The 24,702-nt window shown below is 52.8% G+C and overlaps 1 protein-coding gene across 2 annotated transcripts in view; it reads right to left on the reverse strand.

Annotated features, from left to right (window-relative positions):
• Window positions 1-21,857, reverse strand: part of LOC146813557 (uncharacterized) — a 98,357-nt gene extending 76,500 nt beyond the window's left edge. Inside the window, exons 1-3 of one of the 2 annotated variants that reach the window (XM_085620336.1) lie at window positions 21,659-21,857; window positions 19,836-19,962; window positions 13,918-14,028 (exon numbers count right to left, since the gene is read on the reverse strand). In XM_085620336.1, the coding sequence (XP_085476462.1) occupies window positions 13,918-14,028; window positions 19,836-19,962; window positions 21,659-21,697 (277 nt within the window). In that variant the 5' untranslated portion in view covers window positions 21,698-21,857. The remainder of the gene's footprint in view (window positions 1-13,917; window positions 14,029-19,835; window positions 19,963-21,658) is intronic. The other variant, XM_085620337.1, reaches the window with a different exon arrangement.
• Between the last annotated feature and the right edge of the window lie 2,845 nt (window positions 21,858-24,702).

Here is a 24,702-nt window from a genome sequence, read left to right on the forward strand (position 1 = left end):
TAGTGGGCAGAGAGAGTCTTCAATTCTCACTAAAGTTGGCTCCTACCTTCACTTTCTCAGTCATTGTTATGTAACGTCCCCCTTGGATGGTTTCTCAATTTGTGGCAGCTTTACAGGAGTCTGGTTGAATGCAGCTTGCGAAAATCTCATTTCATTTTATTAGGTGATCTTAATAAGAACTTCGGACAAAATGGTTGTGAAACTGCAAAGACTTTAACTCAAAATCTAGACGCTCTACTTTTACGCCAAACTGTAGACATCTACCCATAGTCATGGGCACCTCTTAGACCCAGTTTTATGAATCTGAACAACTTCACCACAGGGGAAACTATCCCAATTTCATGCTCGGACCGCCATATAGGCCCCCTTCTGAATTGAGGTCCCTGAAACAAGGATCAAACAACCCTCCACCCCTTCTCAGAAACCTAGGCGTTCATGGTCTGCGCTTAACACAAGGGAATAGATGGAAGCTCTCACTGAAACTGTTCCGACTTTACATGGTGCTACGACGGAACGATATAACTTATTTGAGAAATGGCTAAAAAAAAGATGCTAGAGCCTAGAGTCCCCTGTAAATATCCTAAACCGAACCAAATAAAAGGCAGGGCCCCATGGTACACCCCAGAGCTGACCGTGCTAAAAAGAGAAGCTAAAAAGAAGGAAAGAGAATGGAGGAGGGCACATATAATGATAACAGCAAAAACGGCTATGCTATAAAATAGCCATAAAAAAGTACAAAAAAGCAATAAGGCAGGCCACAACCGCCGGTCTCGAGGAGGAAAAAAGAGACCGCCCTCAATTCTTTCAAGGAATTATTTAAGGTAGTCAATAGTCTCATGACTCTTCCTTCATGTTCCAAGGCAGCCCCCACCTTCAAAAGAACAGTGCAATATGCTCGGCAACTATTTTACTAACAAAATGTAATAACAAAATTGGACCTCCAGCTATTATATCAAATGTCAGTACTCTGGGAATGCCAAGGTGTGGTCCCATCCCGTCATTTCCCTGTTCTGAACTGGGAAACTATGGACTCCACCCTTCAGGAAATTAAATCTGGATTCCCTTTGGACCCGGCCCCTCCTGATATTTTAAGTCAAGGTGGCAATTCCGTATTATCCACCCTTATGGATATTCTTCACCACTCACAAAAAAAAAATAACACTCCAGCGAATCCCAACCTGGCAGACAGCTATAGACCCATCTCCCTGCTTCCAGTAGTGAATAAATTACAAGAAAATTATGTTAATAAACATCTGTCCTGGTTCTTGGAAACTCAAAACGTCCTCCGGTCCACTCAGAAAGGTTTCAGATCAGGTTGCAGTACGGAGACTGCACTACTGGTAGGCACCAAGGAACTTTGCTCCATCTAGAGCAAGGTGGTTTTGCGGAAATGATAAAGGTTGGACCCAAGTGCTGCTTTCCACATAGTGTTACAACAAACAAATGATGGACGGAATGCTGACAATGCAGACATTCTCCCCCAGTCAAGAGATCTGGGTTAAATCCATCGTTCTATTGCCCACTACACCACCCCAGTTCAGACATGGCCATATGCAAATCAGTCTTGACCCTGTGCCTCATGGGAACAGTCCAGCCCGAACTGCCAAGCCATGTCTTCCCTGGACCGGAATCAAGCATCCTAGGACCGGTTTCTGGCTATCAGCCGTCATCAGCCAGGATAGCTTGACTCCAGTGGCGTAGTGAGCACGGGTCCCACGTCTGGGAATACCCATCCCACTTAGGGCGAAAAGCGTTACAACAAACAAATGATGGACGGAATGCTGACAATGCATACATTCTCCCCCAGTCAAGAGATCTGGGTTAAATCCATCGTTCTTTTGCCCACTACACCACCCCAGTTCAGACATGGCCATATGCAAATCAGTCTTGACCCTGTGCCTCATGGGAACAGTCCAGCCCGAACTGCCAAGCCATGTCTTCCCTGGACCGGAATCAAGCATCCTAGGACCGGTTTCTGGCTATCAGCCGTCATCAGCCAGGATAGCTTGACTCCAGCGGCGTAGTGAGCACGGGTCCCACGTCTGGGAATACCCATCCCACTTAGGGCGAAAAGCGTTACATCAAACAAATGATGGACGGAATGCTGACAATGCAGACATTCTCCCCCAGTCAAGAGATCTGCTGTGTGTTTCAGAGGGTAAGGACAGCTTTTGTGGGCTCATTACCAACTCCACCTCTAGGCACCACTGCTGTGTGTTTCAGAGGGTAAGGACAGCTTTTGTGGACTCATTACCAACTCCACCTCTAGGCACCACTGCTGTGTGTTTCAGAGGGTAAGGACAGCTTTTGTGGACTCATTACCAACTCCACCTCTAGGCACCGCTGCTGTGTGTTTCAGAGGGTAAGGACAGCTTTTGTGGGCTCATTACCAACTCCACCTCTAGGCACCACTGCTGCTGTGTGTTTCAGAGGGTAAGGACAGGCTTTTGTGGGCTCATTACCAACTCCACCTCTAGGCACCACTGCTGCTGTGTGTTTCAGAGGGTAAGGACAGGCTTTAGTGGACTCCTTCCCAACTCCACCTCAAGGCACCACTGCTGCTGTGTGTTTCAGAGGGTAAGGACAGCTTTAGTGGACTCCTTCCCAACTCCACCTCAAGGCACCACTGCTGCTGTGTGTTTCAGAGGGTAAGGACAGGCTTTAGTGGACTCCTTCCCAACTCCACCTCAAGGCACCACTGCTGCTGTGTGTTTCAGAGGGTAAGGACAGCTTTTGTGGGCTCATTACCAACTCCACCTCTAGGCACCACTGCTGTGTGTTTCAGAGGGTAAGGACAGCTTTTGTGGACTCATTACCAACTCCACCTCTCGGCACCGCTTCTGTGTGTTTCAGAGGGTAAGGACAGCTTTTGTGGGCTCATTACCAACTCCACCTCTAGGCACCACTGCTGTGTGTTTCAGAGGGTAAGGACAGCTTTTGTGGGCTCATTACCAACTCCACATTACCATCTCCACCTCTAGGCACCACTGCTGTGTGTTTCAGAGGGTAAGGACAGCTTTTGTGGACTCATTACCTACTCCACCTCTAGGCACCGCTGCTGTGTGTTTCAGAGAGTAAGGACAGCTTTTGTGGGCTCATTACCAACTCCACCTCAAGGCACCACTGCTGCTGTGTGTTTCAGAGGGTAAGGACAGCTTTAGTGGGCTCATTACCAACTCCACCTTTAGGCACCGCTGCTGTGTGTTTCAGAGGGTAAGGACAGCTTTTGTGGACTCATTACCAACTCCACCTCTAGGCACCGCTGCTGTGTGTTTCAGAGGGTAAGGACAGCTTTTGTGGACTCATTACCAACTCCACCTCAAGGCACCACTGCTGCTGTGTGTTTCAGAGGGTAAGGACAGCTTTAGTGGACTCCTTCCCAACTCCACCTCAAGGCACCACTGCTGCTGTGTGTTTCAGAGGGTAAGGACAGCTTTTGTGGGCTCATTACCAACTCCACCTTTAGGCACTGCTGCTGTGTGTTTCAGAGGGTAAGGACAGCTTTTGTGGGCTCAATACCAACTCCACCTCTAGGCACCGTTGCTGTGTGTTTCAGAGGGTAAGGACAGCTTTTGTGGGCTCATTACCAACTCCACCTCTAGGCACCACTGTTGCTGTGTGTTTCAGAGGGTAAGGACAGCTTTAGTGGACTCCTTCCCAACTCCACCTCTAGGCACCACTGCTGCTGTGTGTTTCAGAGGGTAAGGACAGGCTTTAGTGGACTCCTTCCCAACTCCACCTCAAGGCACCACTGCTGCTGTGTGTTTCAGAGGGTAAGGACAGGCTTTAGTGGACTCCTTCCCAACTCCACCTCAAGGCACCACTGCTGCTGTGTGTTTCAGAGGGTAAGGACAGCTTTTGTGGGCTCATTACCAACTCCACCTCTAGGCACCACTGCTGTGTGTTTCAGAGGGTAAGGACAGCTTTTGTGGACTCATTACCAACTCCACCTCTCGGCACCGCTGCTGTGTGTTTCAGAGGGTAAGGACAGCTTTTGTGGGCTCATTACCAACTCCACCTCTAGGCACCACTGCTGCTGTGTGTTTCAGAGGGTAAGGACAGGCTTTAGTGGACTCCTTCCCAACTACACCTCTAGGCACCACTGCTGTGTGTTTCAGAGGGTAAGGACAGCTTTTGTGGGCTCATTACCAACTCCACCTCTAGGCACCACTGTTGCTGTGTGTTTCAGAGGGTAAGGACAGCTTTTGTGGGCTCATTACCAACTCCACCTCTAGGCACCACTGCTGCTGTGTGTTTCAGAGGGTAAGGACAGGCTTTAGTGGACTCATTACCAACTCCACCTCTAGGCACCACTGCTGCTGTGTGTTTCAGAGGGTAAGGACAGGCTTTAGTGGACTCCTTCCCAACTCCACCTCAAGGCACCACTGCTGCTGTGTGTTTCAGAGGGTAAGGACAGCTTTTGTGGACTCATTACCAACTCCACCTCTAGGCACCACTGCTGTGTGTTTCAGAGGGTAAGGACAGCTTTTGTGGACTCATTACCAACTCCACCTCTAGGCACCACTGTTGCTGTGTGTTTCAGAGGGTAAGGACAGCTTTAGTGGACTCCTTCCCAACTCCACCTCAAGGCACCACTGCTGCTGTGTGTTTCAGAGGGTAAGGACAGCTTTAGTGGACTCCTTCCCAACTCCACCTCAAGGCACCACTGCTGCTGTGTGTTTCAGAGGGTAAGGACAGCTTTTGTGGGCTCATTACCAACTCCACCTCTAGGCACCGCTGCTGCGTGTTTCAGAGGGTAAGGACAGCTTTTGTGGGCTCATTACCAACTCCACCTCTAGGCACCACTGTTGCTGTGTGTTTCAGAGGGTAAGGACAGCTTTAGTGGACTCCTTCCCAACTCCACCTCTAGGCACCACTGCTGCTGTGTGTTTCAGAGGGTAAGGACAGCTTTAGTGGACTCTTTCCCAACTCCACCTCAAGGCACCACTGCTGCTGTGTGTTTCAGAGGGTAAGGACAGGCTTTTGTGGGCTCCTTACCAACTCCACCTCTAGGCACCACGGCTGCTGTGTGTTTCAGAGGGTAAGGACAGGCTTTTGTGGGCTCATTACCAACTCCACCTCTAGGCACCACTGCTGTGTGTTTCAGAGGGTAAGGACAGGCTTTTGTGGGCTCATTACCAACTCCACCTCTAGGCACCACTGCTGTGTGTTTCAGAGGGTAAGGTCAGGCTTTTGTGGGCTCATTACCAACTCCACCTCTAGGCACCACTGTTGCTGTGTGTTTCAGAGGGTAAGGACAGCTTTAGTGGACTCCTTCCCAACTCCACCTCAAGGCACCACTGCTGCTGTGTGTTTCAGAGGGTAAGGACAGCTTTAGTGGACTCCTTCCCAACTCCACCTCAAGGCACCACTGCTGCTGTGTGTTTCAGAGGGTAAGGACAGCTTTTGTGGGCTCATTACCAACTCCACCTCTAGGCACCGCTGCTGTGTGTTTCAGAGGGTAAGGACAGCTTTTGTGGGCTCATTACCAACTCCACCTCTAGGCACCACTGTTGCTGTGTGTTTCAGAGGGTAAGGACAGCTTTAGTGGACTCCTTCCCAACTCCACCTCTAGGCACCACTGCTGCTGTGTGTTTCAGAGGGTAAGGACAGCTTTAGTGGACTCTTTCCCAACTCCACCTCAAGGCACCACTGCTGCTGTGTGTTTCAGAGGGTAAGGACAGGCTTTTGTGGGCTCCTTACCAACTCCACCTCTAGGCACCACGGCTGCTGTGTGTTTCAGAGGGTAAGGACAGGCTTTTGTGGGCTCATTACCAACTCCACCTCTAGGCACCACTGCTGTGTGTTTCAGAGGGTAAGGACAGGCTTTTGTGGGCTCATTACCAACTCCACCTCTAGGCACCACTGCTGTGTGTTTCAGAGGGTAAGGTCAGGCTTTTGTGGGCTCATTACCAACTCCACCTCAAGGCACCGCTGCTGTGTGTTTCAGACGGTAAGGACAGCTTTAGTGGACTCCTTCCCAACTCCACCTCAAGGCACCACTGCTGCTGTGTGTTTCAGAGGGTAAGGACAGCTTTTGTGGGCTCATTACCAACTCCACCTCTAGGCACCGCTGCTGTGTGTTTCAGAGGGTAAGGACAGCTTTTGTGGGCTCCTTCCCAACTCCACCTCTAGGCACCACTGCTGCTGTGTGTTTCAGAGGGTAAGGACAGCTTTAGTGGACTCTTTCCCAACTCCACCTCTAGGCACCACTGTTGCTGTGTGTTTCAGAGGGTAAGGACAGCTTTTGTGGGCTCATTACCAACTCCACCTCTAGGCACCACTGCTGCTGTGTGTTTCAGAGGGTAAGGACAGGCTTTAGTGGACTCATTACCAACTCCACCTCTAGGCACCACTGCTGCTGTGTGTTTCAGAGGGTAAGGACAGGCTTTAGTGGACTCCTTCCCAACTCCACCTCAAGGCACCACTGCTGCTGTGTGTTTCAGAGGGTAAGGACAGCTTTTGTGGACTCATTACCAACTCCACCTCTAGGCACCACTGTTGCTGTGTGTTTCAGAGGGTAAGGACAGCTTTAGTGGACTCCTTCCCAACTCCACCTCAAGGCACCACTGCTGCTGTGTGTTTCAGAGGGTAAGGACAGCTTTAGTGGACTCCTTCCCAACTCCACCTCAAGGCACCACTGCTGCTGTGTGTTTCAGAGGGTAAGGACAGCTTTTGTGGGCTCATTACCAACTCCACCTCTAGGCACCGCTGCTGCGTGTTTCAGAGGGTAAGGACAGCTTTTGTGGGCTCATTACCAACTCCACCTCTAGGCACCACTGTTGCTGTGTGTTTCAGAGGGTAAGGACAGCTTTAGTGGACTCCTTCCCAACTCCACCTCTAGGCACCACTGCTGCTGTGTGTTTCAGAGGGTAAGGACAGCTTTAGTGGACTCTTTCCCAACTCCACCTCAAGGCACCACTGCTGCTGTGTGTTTCAGAGGGCAAGGACAGGCTTTTGTGGGCTCCTTACCAACTCCACCTCTAGGCACCACGGCTGCTGTGTGTTTCAGAGGGTAAGGACAGGCTTTTGTGGGCTCATTACCAACTCCACCTCTAGGCACCACTGCTGTGTGTTTCAGAGGGTAAGGACAGGCTTTTGTGGGCTCATTACCAACTCCACCTCTAGGCACCACTGCTGTGTGTTTCAGAGGGTAAGGTCAGGCTTTTGTGGGCTCATTACCAACTCCACCTCTAGGCACCACTGTTGCTGTGTGTTTCAGAGGGTAAGGACAGCTTTAGTGGACTCCTTCCCAACTCCACCTCAAGGCACCACTGCTGCTGTGTGTTTCAGAGGGTAAGGACAGCTTTAGTGGACTCCTTCCCAACTCCACCTCAAGGCACCACTGCTGCTGTGTGTTTCAGAGGGTAAGGACAGCTTTTGTGGGCTCATTACCAACTCCACCTCTAGGCACCGCTGCTGTGTGTTTCAGAGGGTAAGGACAGCTTTTGTGGGCTCATTACCAACTCCACCTCTAGGCACCACTGTTGCTGTGTGTTTCAGAGGGTAAGGACAGCTTTAGTGGACTCCTTCCCAACTCCACCTCTAGGCACCACTGCTGCTGTGTGTTTCAGAGGGTAAGGACAGCTTTAGTGGACTCTTTCCCAACTCCACCTCAAGGCACCACTGCTGCTGTGTGTTTCAGAGGGTAAGGACAGGCTTTTGTGGGCTCCTTACCAACTCCACCTCTAGGCACCACGGCTGCTGTGTGTTTCAGAGGGTAAGGACAGGCTTTTGTGGGCTCATTACCAACTCCACCTCTAGGCACCACTGCTGTGTGTTTCAGAGGGTAAGGACAGGCTTTTGTGGGCTCATTACCAACTCCACCTCTAGGCACCACTGCTGTGTGTTTCAGAGGGTAAGGTCAGGCTTTTGTGGGCTCATTACCAACTCCACCTCAAGGCACCGCTGCTGTGTGTTTCAGACGGTAAGGACAGCTTTAGTGGACTCCTTCCCAACTCCACCTCAAGGCACCACTGCTGCTGTGTGTTTCAGAGGGTAAGGACAGCTTTTGTGGGCTCATTACCAACTCCACCTCTAGGCACCGCTGCTGTGTGTTTCAGAGGGTAAGGACAGCTTTTGTGGGCTCCTTCCCAACTCCACCTCTAGGCACCACTGCTGCTGTGTGTTTCAGAGGGTAAGGACAGCTTTAGTGGACTCTTTCCCAACTCCACCTCTAGGCACCACTGCTGCTGTGTGTTTCAGAGGGTAAGGACAGCTTTAGTGGACTCTTTCCCAACTCCACCTCAAGGCACCACTGCTGCTGTGTGTTTCAGAGGGTAAGGACAGGCTTTTGTGGGCTCCTTACCAACTCCACCTCTAGGCACCACGGCTGCTGTGTGTTTCAGAGGGTAAGGACAGGCTTTTGTGGGCTCATTACCAACTCCACCTCTAGGCACCACTGCTGTGTGTTTCAGAGGGTAAGGACAGGCTTTTGTGGGCTCATTACCAACTCCACCTCTAGGCACCACTGCTGTGTGTTTCAGAGGGTAAGGTCAGGCTTTTGTGGGCTCATTACCAACTCCACCTCAAGGCACCGCTGCTGTGTGTTTCAGACGGTAAGGACAGCTTTAGTGGACTCCTTCCCAACTCCACCTCTAGGCACCACTGCTGCTGTGTGTTTCAGAGGGTAAGGACAGGCTTTAGTGGACTCCTTCCCAACTCCACCTCAAGGCACCACTGCTGCTGTGTGTTTCAGAGGGTAAGGACAGCTTTTGTGGGCTCATTACCAACTCCACCTCTAGGCACCACTGCTGTGTGTTTCAGAGGGTAAGGACAGCTTTTGTGGGCTCATTACCAACTCCACCTCTCGGCGCCAAGACTGTGGTGTGTTTCAGAGTGTAAGGACAGGCTTTTGTGGGCCATGAATTGTACTGGGATGTTTTAAATCGCACGAGAAGACGGAAACTACGATTACTGGATGACAGCAAAGAAGACAATGTGGCTACTTTTTATATCTAGGTTTCGTTGACACAGAAGAAAGCATACAGCAAGGGTGTCTTTTCACCCAAACAGTAAATGTTATCAGTGGTTTCACATCAAACACAGGCTTGAGCGATAAGTTCTTCTGGGGGTGGGAGACCAGGAATAACCAATGTAACATCAGGAGGCCATTTTCCTGCCCACTTTCTTCCTCTGTAGGAGGGAATACAACACTGTTTTACTGCTTAAGTGGACAGATACTACGAGATGTATACTCTGTGCTGTGCCCTGTCATGGGTCTGCAGATTGAATGAAGTCCTAGCAAGTGATGGAATCCTGATGAGATCTCAAACATGGCCCTCTTTACTGCATACATCTGTGCTGGATCATTAAGCACACAGATGGAATACAGGAGCTGGGCTTTTGATGTGATTATCTCTGAATAACCTCCTAGCACGTGGTGGAATCCAGGAGGTGAACTCCGAGCAGGTGCTCTTACTACATATCTGTGAATGACCTCCTAGCAGGGTGTGGAACCCGCGAGCAGAATTTTAAGAAGGCCCACTTTTTCAACATTGAAGTTTCTTTGAATTTTCCAATACAAATGTACATTCTGCCCTGTTCTCTGCCAAAAGAAACCAACAGCGAATCTTTAACTTTTGAAACTCTTGCCACAGGTGCAGCAGAGCCCTGTCCCCTTCCTCCCTTCACCCCACTCACCTCGGCCTTTATACCTCTGCAGCACAAGTTGCCTGTACGACTTACCATCAGCATCTTGCTGTGGATTTATTCTATGATGAAGATTAGAACCCACTACGCCCACTCACACACCAGGGAGTCTCAGCACGTGTATATATCTGGCCACTCGGGAATTGCATTCCAGCGCCTTCCATTCGCTAGTATTCGTGCGTGGCTATTATCTGATATATTAAGTTTTTCAGGAACTGCTTCATCAGCAAAGAAATCCAGAAATTGTCTCGTAAGTGTCCAAATAGTCTTTGTTGGACCTGTCAGCCCTAGGGTGGTCTCCCCTTCTATTTTTGATCATGCCTCATTTTTTCCACCCTTATTTTTATGTTGGACTGGGTCTCCGGGCGCCTTTTCATTGCCAATCAGTGTTAAGGTGCAGGTGCTCCCTTCTCCCAAGATGGCTGCCACAGACCCCTGCTACTGCAGAGTGGTCTTTCATAGTAGCACCCTAGCTGTCAGGAGCTGGCTGGAACCCCACAACAATGTTGCGACACCAGCCCGCCTTTTTGTCCCATAGGTAGAGTGGGGAAGCTCCTGGAATGTGCTGGAACCTTCTAGAAGAGAGGTGGGGTTTTACTTTTGCCGCCTTGGCTAGAGGTCACCTGACCTAGGGCTATTTAAGTGAGGGAGGGAACTTTTTGTGTTGAGTTGGCCAGTGGGGTGAAGCAGAGCTGGAAAATCCACCAGGAGTGTAGGCGGTAGGGCCTTGCCAGGGACTTATGCCTCTGAGAGTGACAGGATTTAGGTGCTGCCTCTTAAGTGAGTGAGGGACCCTGTGAAACCCACTGATCTTGCCCAGCAGTAGGAGGACCCAGAGAACCTCTGCCCAGCCTGACTAGGAAGGACCTAGTCGCCTTCTCCATACCTACCCCCTTCCTGTAACAGAACCTCTTAAGGGCGCCAGATACATCTGCGCCAACAAGACTTCATCTAACATCTGAGAGCAGAAACTTATAAGCCAAGCACTGAGACTGCGTGTCCAGATTGAACTCTAAACTTATATGCCCAGCGCTGAGACTGCGTGTCCAGACTGACCCCTGAAGCCGTATGCAAAGCAGATTGAAGAGCCACCGGGGATCGACCAGGTATTAGCGCTGTGACCCCTGCGCTCCCTGACCTGGCCTGGGACCCCCGGCAGCGTGCTCCGCTGAGCGCGGAACCCCCATCCTTAACTTGAGCACCCCCCTGTGACGTGGAAGCCAGCGCGCTCACCGCCGCGGCCCGGAGGCCGGAAGAAGTGCCCTGCAGAGTCACGAGGCCCGCGGAGAAGCCCGGGGCCCCGCCGCTGCCGTCGCAGCTGCGTGAGAAGGTGCGCGAGGCCGGGGCCGAGTTCCCACATCGTCGCTGGAGCGGACGCCTTCCGACGTAGAGAACAAGGTAAGCCCGGAGGCTGGGATTGTCCCTGGTGCGCCCCCTACTGGTTGGGAGCCACACCGCACCCTCAGCCCGGGTTCCCTCTCCGTGGGAGTCCCCCTTGTCTTTGCGACAGAGAGACCCCGCCGAGGGATCCCTTCCTGGTGCCCCCGTGACTGCACTGAAGCGCAGTGCCCTACGAACTGCACCGGAGCTCGAGAGACTTGCTCCGCAAGTCCCGTGCGCTCCCTGCTGACAGCCCCGTGTGAAGCCTTGACTGTCCTTGAGTACGAGTAGCGCTCTGATATCCCTGCTCCGTTCTGAAGTGCTAAATGTCATTGCTTGCGAGCAGCGCCATGTTATTTATGCTCCGTAGTGAAATGCTAAATGCTATTGATTACGAGTAGCGCTCTGTTATTCATGTTCCATATTGAAGTGCTACGTGCTATTGATTACGAGTAGCGCTCTGTTATTCATGTTCCATATTGAAGTGCTACGTGCTATTGATTACGAGTAGCGCTCGGTTATTCACGCCCATATTGCAGTGCTACGTGCTATTGATTACGAGTAGCGCTCTGTTATTCACGCCCATATTGCAGTGCTACGTGCTATTGATTACGAGTAGCGCTCTGTTATTCATGGGCCATATTGAAGTGTTACGTGCTATTGATTACGAGTAGCACTCTGTTATGCATGTTCTAGGTTGAAGTGCTAAATGCCATCGATCACGAGTAACTCGCAGAGCTAGATGCCCCGTTCTGAGGTCGTCACCAGTTAGCGCACCTAGCGCCATAATCACCCCCCCTAAGGCGCTACAGGAAGGTGAAGCGCGCGTGTACAGCTACGTGAATAGTAGTTGTACCTCAGGCAGTACTGATATTTCATGAATTGCATTCCTGTTATGACCAACTTTGATAGCTCCTGACTGACATGTATATCGCTAGGAAGTGTGTTATCAGCTTATGAAATGTACTGCTACCTCATGAACTGCATCTAACGTGATCTACTTGGATAAACTTGAGTATTTACCTAATTCCTACAGTGTGGCGTCACTTATTGTGTGTGTTCCTCGTCGCATGAGAGGTGCGTGTTGTATGGTTGCTTTACACACAGACCTTTGGTTGCCCGACCGCTCGTGTCACGTTACCGCCCCATAGGGCCTGGAGACCCCAGGTCCAACAGTCTTTAATTTATATTTCTACTGTTCAAAGGTAGCTACTTGGTACAATTCTAGCAGCCAGCCTTCTGCCTGCAGTACGACGATTGTTTTCCAGTAGATTACCATTTTGGCCACTGCTAGGGCTTTGACAAACCACAGCGATCTGTGCAGTTATTTCTGAGACTGATGTTGCGTCATGAAAGATCTGCCCAGGACTCCTTTAGTAACACCTTTTCTGGTAGACTTTATCTAACTGCAAATTCCTCACCTCGTGAATTTCCAAAGGGACCTAACTGGATCCAGAAGCTTTCATAGCAATTCCCTCATACATTGACGGATGGCGTCATGCGGATCCGCGGGGGTCCGTTCTACCACAGCTGTGACTGCGTGGCCTCTATATATGCGCCAGTTGCATCTGATCTCCGTCCGCACTGTCTGAGCCGAGCTTCCTCCTTAGAGGGATGAGACATGTATAGAACACTAGCACGTCTCCTCAAAGTAAGGGGCACCCTACCATGCTAGGCAGTAGCATGTTTCCTTGAGCCGAGGAGTACCCCACCATGCTAGGCAGTAGCACATCTCCGTGAAGCGAGGGCACCCCAGCATGCTAGGCAGTAGCATGTCTCCTCAAAGCGAGGGGCACCTCAGTATGCTAGGCAGGAGCACATCTCTGTGAAGCGAGGAGCACCCCACCATGGTAGGCAGTAGCATGTCTCCTCAAAGCGAGGGGCACCTCAGTATGCTAGGCAGGAGCACATCTCCGTGAAGCGAGGGCACCCCACCATGCTAGGCAGTAGCATGTCTCCTCAAAGCGAGGGGCACCTCAGTATGCTAGGCAGGAGCACATCTCTGTGAAGCGAGGAGCACCCCACCATGGTAGGCAGTAGCATGTTTCCTCAAGCCAAGGAGAACCCCACCATGCTAGGGAGTAAGCATGTCTCCTCAAAGCAAGGGGCACCCACCATGCTAGGAAGTGAGTGGCATGTCTCCTAGAACCCGAGGGGCACCCCACCATGCTAGGCAGTGAGTGGCATGTCTCCTCGAACCCGAGGGGCACCCCACCATGCTAGGAAGTAGCATGTGTCCTCAAAGCGAGGGGCACCCCACCATGCTAGGCAGTAGCATGTCTCAAAGCAAGGGGCACCCCACCATGCTAGGCAGTGGCATGTCTCCTCAAAGCGAGGAGCACCCCAACATGCTAGGCAGTGTCTGGTCTCCTCAAAGCAAGGAGCAATCCATCATGCTAGGGAGTAGCATGTTTCCTCAAGCCCCAACCCCCACGCCAGTCCCACTTACTTGCCAGGGCCTGTTTGCGTTCCCAGTCCGGCCCTGCTTGTGAGCCTTGTGGTGAAGCATAAAGTAAAAGACACGGTTCTGGAACCGCCGGGAGACGATGGATGGCAGTAGCATGAATGCAAGCAGCCGGTGCATTCAAAAAGTGTACTGCAGGAGGTGGAGACACCCACAGAGGTCTGTACAGTAGGTGTTTGTACTGCAGGGGAAGCTAGGTGGTCTGCACATGAATAACCGAGAACTGTGGGGCCACAGAGGAGAGGCGAGGAGGAGAGATTGGGAGCAAGCAATCCACACAGCAGAGAAAAGGGAACAAAAATAAGGGTATTCAACATCTTTCAGAAGCGACCCCTTGCTGAATTCAAGGGTTCTTTGAGAGCATCAAGCACCTGCACAGGATCGCCCCAGATCAAGAGATCACTTCAGCCTTTCAAACTCACCAGAGGAAGTGTGGACACTTCTTACTCCCTCCAAGTCTTGAACGAATTTGAAGCTCAAATCTTCCTTTTCTTTGGGCCTTAATGAGAAGACCGAGGCAGCAATCAAAGGGCCTAACAAGAGAAAAAAGCAGAAAATAAAACAAGTTATTGTCAAATACAAAGCATGTTGCAGTGGATAATTATCTGAAACAAAAGAAAGTGGGATGCATCACAGCGACTGTTCACTGAGCAGAAACACCAAGAGAACCATTTGAAGAAAAGTGCAAAAAAACTAGTGAGCTTTCCTACACTGGCCCCCCTAGGTTATCTGGCAGCACTTCACTCCTCTGGGAACAGAGCTTTCTTACCCCTGGCCCCCTAGGTTATCTGACAGCACTTCACTCCTCTATTAACAGAGCTTTCTTACCACTGGCCCCCTAAGTTATCTGGCAGCACTTCACTCCTCTAGGAACAGAGTTTTCTTACTCATGGCCCCCTAGGTTATCTGACAGCACTTCACTCCTCTGGGAACAGAGCTTTCTTACCCCTGGCTCCCTAGGTTATCTGGCTGCACTTCACTCCTCTGGGAACAGAGCTTTCTTACCCCTGGCTCCCTAGGTTATCTGACAGCACTTCACTCCTCTGGAAACAGAGCGTTCTTATCGCTAGCCCCCTAGGTTATCTGGCAGCACTTCATTCCTCTAGGAACAGAGCTTTCTTACTCCTGGCCCCCTAGGTTATCTGACAGCACGTCAATCCTCTAGGAACAGAGCTTTCTTACACTGGGCTCTTAGGTTATCTGGCAGCACGTCACTCCTCTAGGAACAGAGCTTTCTTACTCCTGGCCCCCTAGGTTATCTGACAGCACGTCAATCCTCTAGGAACAGAGCTTTCTTACACTGGGCCCCCTAGGTTATCTGGGAGCACGTTGCCCCTCTGGAAACAGAGCTTTCTTACACTGGGCCTCCAGGTTATCTGGCAGCAATTCACTCCACTAGGAACAGAGCTTTCTTACCCCTAGCCCCCCAGGTTATCTGGCAGCACTTGGGAGGGGGGGGGGGGGGGAGGCCGCTAGTGGTCAGACAGCCAGGTCTTGAGTAGCCTCCTGAAGGTCAGCAGGTCTTGGGTCTGTCGTAGGCTCAGAGGGAGGGCGTTCCAGGTCTTGGCGGCGAGGTGGGAGAAGGATCTCCCGCCAGTGCTTGTTCTTCGGATGCGAGGGACGGTGGCGAGTGCGAGGTCGGCGGAGCAGAGCTGGCGGTTGGGAATGTAGAAGGATAGTCGTCTGTTGAGGTTGGCTGGGCCGGTCTTGTGGAGTGCCTTGTGTGCGTGGATGAGGAGCTTGAAGGATATCCTCTGGTTGACGGCGAGCCAGTGCAGGTTTCTCAGGTGGGGGGGTGATGTGGCTGTGGCGAGGTACGTCGAGGATCAGTCGTGCAGATGTGTTTTGGATGCGTTGCAGTCGTTTGATAAGCTTGGTCGGGGCTCCCGTGTAGAGGGCGTTTCCGTAGTCGAGTCTGCTGCTGACGAGGGCCTGGGTGACTGTTCTTCTTGTATCTGTCGGTATCCACCTGTAGATCTTGCGGAGCATGTGGAGGGTATTGAAGCAGGAGACGGCGTTGACTTGCTTGGTCATGGAGAGAGTTGAGTCGAGGATGATTCCCAGGTTGCGTGCATGGTCGGTGGGTGTCGGGGCTGCCCCCAGTGCCGTCGGCCACCAGGAGTCGTCCCAGGCTGAAGGGTTGGAGCCGAGGATAAGGACCTCCGTCTTGCCGTGTTCAACTTCAGTCAGCTGATCTTCATCCAGTCGGCGACGGCCTTCATTCCTTCGTGGAGGGTGGATTTGGCGGTGATGGGGTCCTTGGTGAGGGAGTGGATGAGTTGAGTGTCGTCGGCGTAGGAGATTATGTTGAGGACGTGCTGTCGGGCGACGTGTGTGAGCTGGGCCATGTAGATGTTGAACAGTGTCGGGCTGAGGGAAGATCCCTGGGGTATGCCGCAGATGATCTCGGAGGCTTCGGATCAGAATGTGGGGAGGCTCTGGGTTCTGCCGGAGAGGAAGGAGGTGGTCCATTCCAGAGCCTTGTCTCGGATCCCTACGGCGTGGAGGCGCGCGCGTAGTGTGCGGTGGCAGACGGTATCGAAGGCGGCAGAGAGGTCCTGGAGGATGAGGGCCGCGGTCTCACCGTTGTCCAGTAGGGTCCGGATGTCATCGGTGGCGGCGATGAGGGCAGTCTCGGTGATGTGGTTGCTGCGGAACCCTGACTGGGAAGGGTCCAGGATTCTGTTTTCTTCGAGGTATCGGTTAGCTGTCTGTTGACGATCTTCTCGATGACCTTGGCCGGGAACGGAAGCAGAGATGGTCCGGAAGTTCTTGAGGTCTCTTGGGTCCGCCTTGGGTTTTTTGAGTAGGGTGTTGATCTCGGCGCATTTCCAGCTCTCTGGGAAGGTCGTGGTCACGAGGGAGAGATTAATTACGTTGCGCAGATGGAGTGCGATGGAGCTGCTGGCTTTGTTGAAGATGTGGTGTGGGAATGGGTCTGACGGGGAGCCGGAGTGGATTGTGCTCATGGTCTTGATGGTGTCATCGATGCTCACGTTGGCCCAGGCCAGCAGGGGGTCGTGGTCGATGGTGTGCGGAGCGTCAGTTGTGTTGATGTCTGTTGGGGCTGTCTGGGTGTTGAAGCTGTAGTGAATGTCTGCTATTTTGCGGTGGAAAAAAGTGGCGAGGGACTCGCACGGGGCTTGCGACGGCGGAATGTCGTTGGTGTTGGAAAGTTCCTTCGCGATGTTGAAGAGTTCCTTTCTATTGTGTGCGTTGATTTTGAGGCGGTCTTTGAAGGAGGTCCTCTTGGCAGTCCTGATGAGGTGATGGTGGTGGCGGATGGCGTCCTTGTGGGCTGCGTGGCTGTCCGGTGTCCGCTCACTGTGCCATTTCTTCTCTAATTTCCGGCAGGCTTGCTTGGAGGCTAGGAGTTCTGAGGTGAACCAGCTGGCCCTCTTGCTGGTGTCTCTGTAGGAGGGTTTCTTCAGCGGGGCGACGGTGTTGGCGCAGTGGTGGGTTTCTGGTAGGTGAAGTTGATGCAGCGATGGTCGGTCCAGAGGAGTTCGGTGGTGTACCTGAAGGAGACGTGGGAGCTTGAGGAGAAGACGGGGTCAAGCGTGTGGCTGGAGGAGTGGGTAGGCGTTGTGACAAGTTGCCTAAGTCCGAGGCTGGCGAGGTTATCGATCAGGGTGGTGGAGTTGCTGTTGTTGTTGTGCTCAACGTGAAAGTTCAGGTCTCCGAGGAGGATATAGTCTGGGGAGGTCAGGGCGTGCATGCTAATGAAGTCAGCGATGGAGTCGCTGAACTGGGGTCAGGGTCCGGGGTGTCTGTAGACGAGGGTGCCTCTGAGGGTGGAGTTGGGGTCTATGTGGATCTGGAAATGCATGTGTTCGGCGGTGCTGAGAGTGTCGTCGATGCTGGTTGAGACCCTGATGCTGTTCTTGTGGACAATGGCGATTCCTCCTCTGACACCGTTGGTGCGGTCTCTGCGGGTTATCTTGTAGCCGTCTGGGATGGCAATGGCGATGTCGGGTGCGGAGGAGTTGTTCATCCAGGTCTCTGTCAGGAAGGCGACGTCCGGGGATGAAGTGTCAAGCAGGTCCCAGAGCTCGACGGCATGTTTGCGTGCGGAGCGGGTGTTCAGTAGGATGCATCGGAGGTGATTGTGGCCTTTCTTGGTGGGAGGGTCGGCGGCTCTGAGGCTGGTGTAGCTGCAGTTTCGGCAGGTGAAGGGACCCTGTGTGCGTTTCGGGGCGGCTTTGAAGCAGGTGTGGGTCCATCCGGAGCTGAGAGCGTGGAGGGTGCTGGCATCGTAGCGGCGGCAGTCGTCGTGGCGGGGGCCAGGGTTTCTGGTGCTTGGCGCGATCCAGGCGTGGACGGGCTTGCCTTAGGTGCACCCGCTGCGCACGGCCGCCATATATGGGGAGGTGGGAGGGAGGAGCAGCTGGGAGGCAGGAGGCAGGGGCAGCGAATGGGCAGTGAGGGCACCGAAGGCAACCGGGCACAAATCAGGGGGCAATGAGGGGGAACAGAAGGCAAAAGGGGGCACAGAATGAAGGGGCAACGAGGGGAACAAAAGAAAAACGGGCGCAGAAAAGAATGCAGGCAAAGGGGGGAGACAGACAACAGCGGTCACAGACACCAGAAGACAGTAAGGGCAGTATAGGGAAAGACAGCGACAGTGATACAAACCTAAGGCCTACCACTGGCCACCATGGATGAGGGGCAGGTGGCAGCCTGCGGGTGGAGGAGGGCCTCAACTTCTACAGCAGCGGGGCAGGGTCAGGATACACAAGCGGAGCTGTGTGGTGGGGGAGCGACCTACCTAACAAGGTCACGGGTCGCTCTCCTCACCGTGCAGCGGCCGCGATATATGGGGAGGTGGGAGGGAGGAGCAGCTGGGAGGCAGGGGCAGCAAATGGGCAGTGAGGGGTGCGGGGACGCAGCGGCGGGAGCGGCGAGGGCACCGAAGGCAACCGGGCACAAATCAGGGGGAGCAAAAGACAAACGAGGGCATAGAATGAAGGGGCAACGAGGGGAACAAAAGAAAAACGGGCACAGAAAAGAAGGCAGGCAAAGGGGGGAGACAGACAACAGCGGTCACAGACACCAGAAGACAGTAAGGGCAGTATAGGGAAAGACAGCGACAGTGATACAAACCTAAGGCCTACCACTGGCCACCAGGGATGAGGTGCAGGTGGCAGCCTGCAGGTGGAGGAGGGCCTCAACTTCTTCAGCAGCGGGGCAGGGTTAGGACACACGGGCAGAGCTGTGTGGTGGGGGAGCGACCTACCTAACAAGGACATTGGGCCCCTAGGTTATCTGGCAGCACTTCACTAACCTAGGAACAGAGCTTTTTTACCCATGGCCCCCTCGGTTATCTGGCAGCACTTCACTCCTCTAGGAACAGAGCTTTCTTACTCATGCCCCCCTAGGTTATCTGGCAGCACTTCACTCCTCTAGGAACAGAGCTTTCTTACTCATGCCCCCCTAGGTTATCTGACAGCACTTCACTCCTCTGGGAACAGAGCTTTCTTACACTGGGCCGAAGTAGGTTTGTAGTGCACACTGAAAATCTGTGGGAAGAACTAATCTGTATTCTGGGGTCTTTGTTCTCTCTCTGGACCCTGCATGGTGCGCACAATGTCTGCAGTCCTGTAGGGATCAAAGGATTACTTTGTGTGGAGGGAAAGCACCAAAAAAGGAGCCATCAGCGCACAAACTGGCACAGCCTGGTGCGGTCTGGAGGGGGACTGAGATCAGTGAGTCTAAATCATTACAGACTCAAAAGACATTGTGCAGCACAGGTGCAGCCAGTGCAACTCACTGTATATGCGGGTGGCAGACTCAGTTGCGAGTGGTTATTCCACAACGTGGGTGACGTGACAGGTCTGCATGAGTCACAGGCTTTAAACCATGCCAGTACCGCCTATTCTCTTTGTGGTCAATGAAACTGGGCTCCAAGTAAAGCAAGGTGAAACAAACTGGGTCTTGTGCAGCAGAAAACACTTTGGATTTTTGATTTCTGCCCTGACATTTACCGTTTTTCACTCTAAATCTTCGCTTTCTAAGGAAAAGAAAATGTAGAATTTAAAAGGCAACAGGTATACCTGAAGCTTTTTTTCAGAGTACTCAAGCTTCCCAGGTATATGCATGATTAACTTTACCTGTTTAAGTATTTGCATTGCATTCTGGGAGATGCAGTTCTGATTATCCCATTATAAAAATAGGTCCAAAAGATGCAGAACGCAAGACAAAATATGTAAAGTGCATTGACTATTCACGCATAGATCAGGGAAACCTGAGAGGTCTGTCCTACGGCTCATCCCTGGGGCCGGACATGGAAATTCAAACTCTGCGCAACATGAAACAAATCTATCATGTACAGTAAACTCACCCAGAGAACTGAAGGCCTGGCGGATTTCCATCATCACATTCTTGTACAACTGCTTTTGCCAGTTCTGTAAGAGCGTCCATTCCTCTTCAGAGAAACAGGCAGCGACATCGCAGAACGTCAGCAGGCCCTGAAACAATTAGATTTTTGCAATTTTAATGCAATACATACATACCGAAAGGTAAGCATCTAATGTCAATAATGTATTCTTCATTCATTTATTTTGAAGGATTCGGTAGAACCCAGTGCTCAGACGCAGATCCAGCGTCCTATACAATGTGCACCAGGCAGCAGCAATGATGGACCTTTGTCTGGCGCCAGGATACTCTTGAGGTGATATGAACACCCAGTCAAACACAGTAAACATAACATATAATTTATGATTACATACACTATTCCATACACTGTTGAAAAATCACCTTTAAGCTCCTCACACATGCCTACAAAGCCCTACATGATGCAGGACCAGCATACATCAGCATTCCACACACCCACTAGAGACCTCCGCTCTGCCCAACTCTCCCTGGCTGCAAACCCAAGTTTCTGCAAGACCACGGCCGGGGGAAGATCCTTCTCCTACCTCACAGCAAAGACCTGGAACACCCTGACTCTCCCTAAGGCAATCATTCTCACTGCCCCAATGCAGGAGGGACCTCAAGACCTGGATGTTCGACTGAAACGCAGTGCTTGCGACAGATCAGCAGTCTGCCCCCTCTCCCCCAACGCCTTGAGCCCATACAGGTGAGTAGTTGCGATTTACAAGTCACCTGATTGATTTCCTCATATGCACTACTCTGATTTCTCCAAAATGGAATGATCTTTAGAAACAAAAACAGCAGAAGCCTTTGATACAAGTAGGAGAAGGAAGAATCCAATGTGTTCTCGGTACAGCTGGAATTCAAATGATCCTGTGATATCTTAACAGAGAGTGGCACGAGCACTGTGACAGTAACACATTTTCAACGTTTGCCTCATTCCATGATGTGATAGTTTTTAAGTCAAGTTTTTTTCTCTCCTGAAGCGCAATGTGTTGCTGTGTTTCAACCCCATATGTATTTCTTCCAGGATCTTCATCTTGACTTGGATCTGGGGAATGCACCTTGGTCTGGACGGTGGAATGTCAGGAAGAGGGAGGGAGGCCGTGCTCCTATGAGCCTGGCTTCTGTTCTAGTTTATTCTTTCTTTGCTCTGATTTGAAGCACAGAAGGCAGCTGTGCAGAGGGCCCGAAGAACCACTAAGAGGGCAACCCAAGACCCTGTGCACAGTGTGAGGGGGTCTTAGGGTCCAAAGAAGCACTGAGAGGCCTCCTCTGGACCTTGTGCACAGTCCAAGGGGTCTTAGGGCCCAGAGAAGCACAAAGAGACCATCTCAGGGCCCTGTGCACAACGTGAGGGGTCTTAGGGCCGAAATAAGCACCAAGGGGCCACCCCAGGACCCTTGGCAGTGTGAGGGGGTATTAGGGCCCAGAGAAGCACAGAAGGGCTACGTCAGGACCCTGTGGACAGCGCGAGGGGTCTTAGGGCCCAGAGAAGCACAAAGAGGCCATCTCAGGGCCCTGTGCACAACGTGATGGGCCTTGGGCCCGTAAAAGTACTAATGGGCCACCTCAGGAACCGGTGCACAGTGTGAGGGGGTCTTAGGGCCCAACGAAGCACCGAGGGGCCACCTCAGGTCCCTGTACACAGCGTGAGGGGTCTTAGGGCCCAAAGAAGTGCCAAGACCCCCCCCCCCCCCCCCGCGGACTCTGCGCACAGCGTGAGGGGTCTATAAACAGCTGTATAAACACAGGGAGAGGACGAAGGTGGCGAGATCACCCGGCACTCACCTCATCCGGAGCCTGCTGGGCGCCAGGTCTGGGTCTCATGGTGAGGCGCAGAGCTCGGGTCCGATGAACAGGGCCTCGTTAACAGCACTCCCGCGGAGCCGGCTGCGACGCGCCTGAGAGACCCGGCCTGCGACACTGGTGCCTGGGTGAGAGCGGCGTCAAGACCCGCGGATCCGGCTGCAGGCTACTGCACATGCGCAGGAGATACAGGGGATGGGTTCACCCCCTGCCGCATGCGCACTACCGCGTCCATCCAATGCAGGGACACCGCGTACATACGCATGCGCACTAACGGTCCATCCATTGCGGGGGACACGGCTTACACACGCATGCGCACTATCGGTCCATCCTCTGCAGGGACACCACGTACATACGCATGCGCACTAATTATCCACCTCTGCGGGGACACGGCTTACACACGCATGTGCACCACCGGGTCTGTCCACGACAGGCACAGCTCGCACGCGCGCGTACTTGGAGAACGTCCCCTTTACCTATGCGCAGATTTGAGACACTTTTGTACCCTACGCGCATGCGCACTAGGAGAATGTCCCCTCTGTCTATGCGCAGTGTTAAGATAGCCCTTCAACCAGCGCTTGCGCAGTGATCAATGCCAGGACTGGAGGCTCTGATTCTATGCCAGGACTGGAGGCTCTGATTCTATGTCAGGCCCGGAGGCTCTGATTCTATGTCAGGCCCGGAGGCTCTGATTCTATGTCATGCCCGGAGGCTCTGATTCTATGCCAGGCTCGAAGGCTCAGATTCTGTCAGGACCGGAGGCTCCTATTCTATGTCAGGCTCGAAGGCTCAGATTCTGTGTCAGGACCGGAGGCTCCGATTCTGTGTCAGGACCGGAGGCTCCGATTCTGTGTCAGGCCCGGAGCCTCCGATTCTGTGTCAGGCCCGGAGCATCCGATTCTGTGTCAGGCCCGGAGCATCCGATTCTGTGTCAGGCCCGGAGCATCCGATTCTGTGTCAGGCCCGGAGGCTCCGATTCTGTGTCAGGCCCGGAGGCTCCGATTCTGTGTCAGGCCCGGAGGCTCCGATTCTGTGTCAGGCCCGGAGGCTCCGATTCTATGTCAGGCCCGGAGGCTCCGATTCTAGGTCAGGCCCGGAGGCTCCGATTCCGTGTCAGGCCCGGAGGCTCCGATTCCGTGTCAAGCCCGGAGGCTCCGATTCCGTGTCAGGCCCGGAGGCTCCGATTCCGTGTCAGGCCCGGAGGCTCTGGTTCTATGTCAGGCCCGGAGGCTCTGATTCTATGCCAGGACTGGAGGCTCGGATTCTGTCAGGCCCGGAGGCTCTGATTCTATGTCAGGCCCGGAGGCTCTGATTCTGTCAGGCCCGGAGGCTCTGATTCTGTCAGGCCCGGAGGCTCTGATTCTATGTCAGGCCCGGAGGCTCTGATTCTATGCCAGGCCCGGAGGCTCTGATTCCATGTCAGGCCCGGAGGCTCCGATTCTGTGTCAGGACCGGAAGCTCTGATTCTGTGTCAGGACCGGAAGCTCCGATTCTATGTCAGGCCTGGAGGCTCCAATTCTGTGCATTCTGTGTCAGGCCCGGAGGCTCCGATTCTATGTCAGGCCCGGAGGCTCCGATTCTGTGTCAGGCCCGGAGGCTCCGATTCTATGTCAGGCCCGGAGGCTCCGATTCTATGTCAGGCCCGGAGCATCCGATTCTATGTCAGGCCCGGAGGCTCTGATTCTATGTCAGGCCCGGAGGCTCCGATTCTATGTCAGGCCCGGAGGCTCTGATTCTGTGTCAGGCCCGGAGGCTCTGGTTCCATGTCAGGCCCGGAGGCTCTGGTTCCATGTCAGGCCCGGAGGCTCTGGTTCTATGTCAGGCCCGGAGGCTCTGGTTCTATGTCAGGCCCGGAGGCTCTGGTTCTATGTCAGGCCCGGAGGCTCTGATTCTATGCCAGGACTGGAGGCTCTGATTCCGTGTCAGGCCCGGAGGCTCCGATTCTATGTCAGGCCCAGAGGCTCGGATTCTGTCAGGCCCGGAGGCTCGGATTCTATGTCAGGCCCGGAGGCTCGGATTCTATGCCAGGACTGGAGGCTCGGATTCTGTCAGGCCCGGAGGCTCGGATTCTATGTCAGGCCCGGAGGTTACGATTCTGTGTCAGGCCCGGAGGCTCTGATTCTGTGTCAGGCCCGGAGGCTCCGATTCTGTGTCAGGCCCGGAGGCTCTGATTCTATGTCAGGCCCGGAGGCTCTGATTCTATGTCAGGCCCGGAGGCTCTGATTCTGTGTCAGGCCCGGAGGCTCTGATTGTGTCAGGCCCGGAGGCTCCGATTCTGTGTCAGGCCTGGAGGCTCTGATTCTATGTCAGGCCTGGAGGCTCTGATTCTGTGTCAGGCCCGGAGGCTCTGATTCTGTCACGCCCGGAGGCTCTGATTCTATCTCAGGCCCGAAGGCTCCGATTCTGTGTCAGGCCCGGAGACTCAGATTCTGTGTCAGGCCCGAAGGCTCCGATTCTGTGTCAGGCCCGGAGGCTCCGATTCTATGTCAGGCCCGGAGGCTCTGATTCTATGTCAGGCCCGGAGGCTCTGATTATGCTTCTGCAGCATTTAATTCACAGCAGCCAATGACATAGCTGCCTAGTTTCAGTTTCATTATGTGTGACATAAGTTTTCTATGTGTTTATGTGTGAGATCGACATCCCATGTGTGTGACACTTAGAGAGACACTTCATTGTGAATAGAACATAGCTGTGACGCCCAGGTAATTTATTTAATTTTATTTATGCGTTTTTATATTGCACAAACTTTAACCCCCGAAGGTGTCAGAGTGCTTTACAATAGAACCTGTTACATTACATGAGGACTTCAGAGTACATGCATTACATAAAATATACGAAACAGATAAGCTCTAAACTCACATAAGAATGGTAGTGAGTACATAAGTCTACTATAGATACTAGCGGTTAGAGTTACATGTATACAAGTTGCCAGTTCACTCGAGATTACATTTTAAGAAGAGTTGAAGCGATGAGCGTTGGATAAATATATATTACATATTTACACAGCATGATCTTCTCGCCATCGC

This window comes from Triturus cristatus, chromosome 7 (genome assembly GCF_964204655.1).
Source record: "Triturus cristatus chromosome 7, aTriCri1.1, whole genome shotgun sequence".
NCBI classification, from domain to species: domain Eukaryota; kingdom Metazoa; phylum Chordata; class Amphibia; order Caudata; family Salamandridae; genus Triturus; species Triturus cristatus.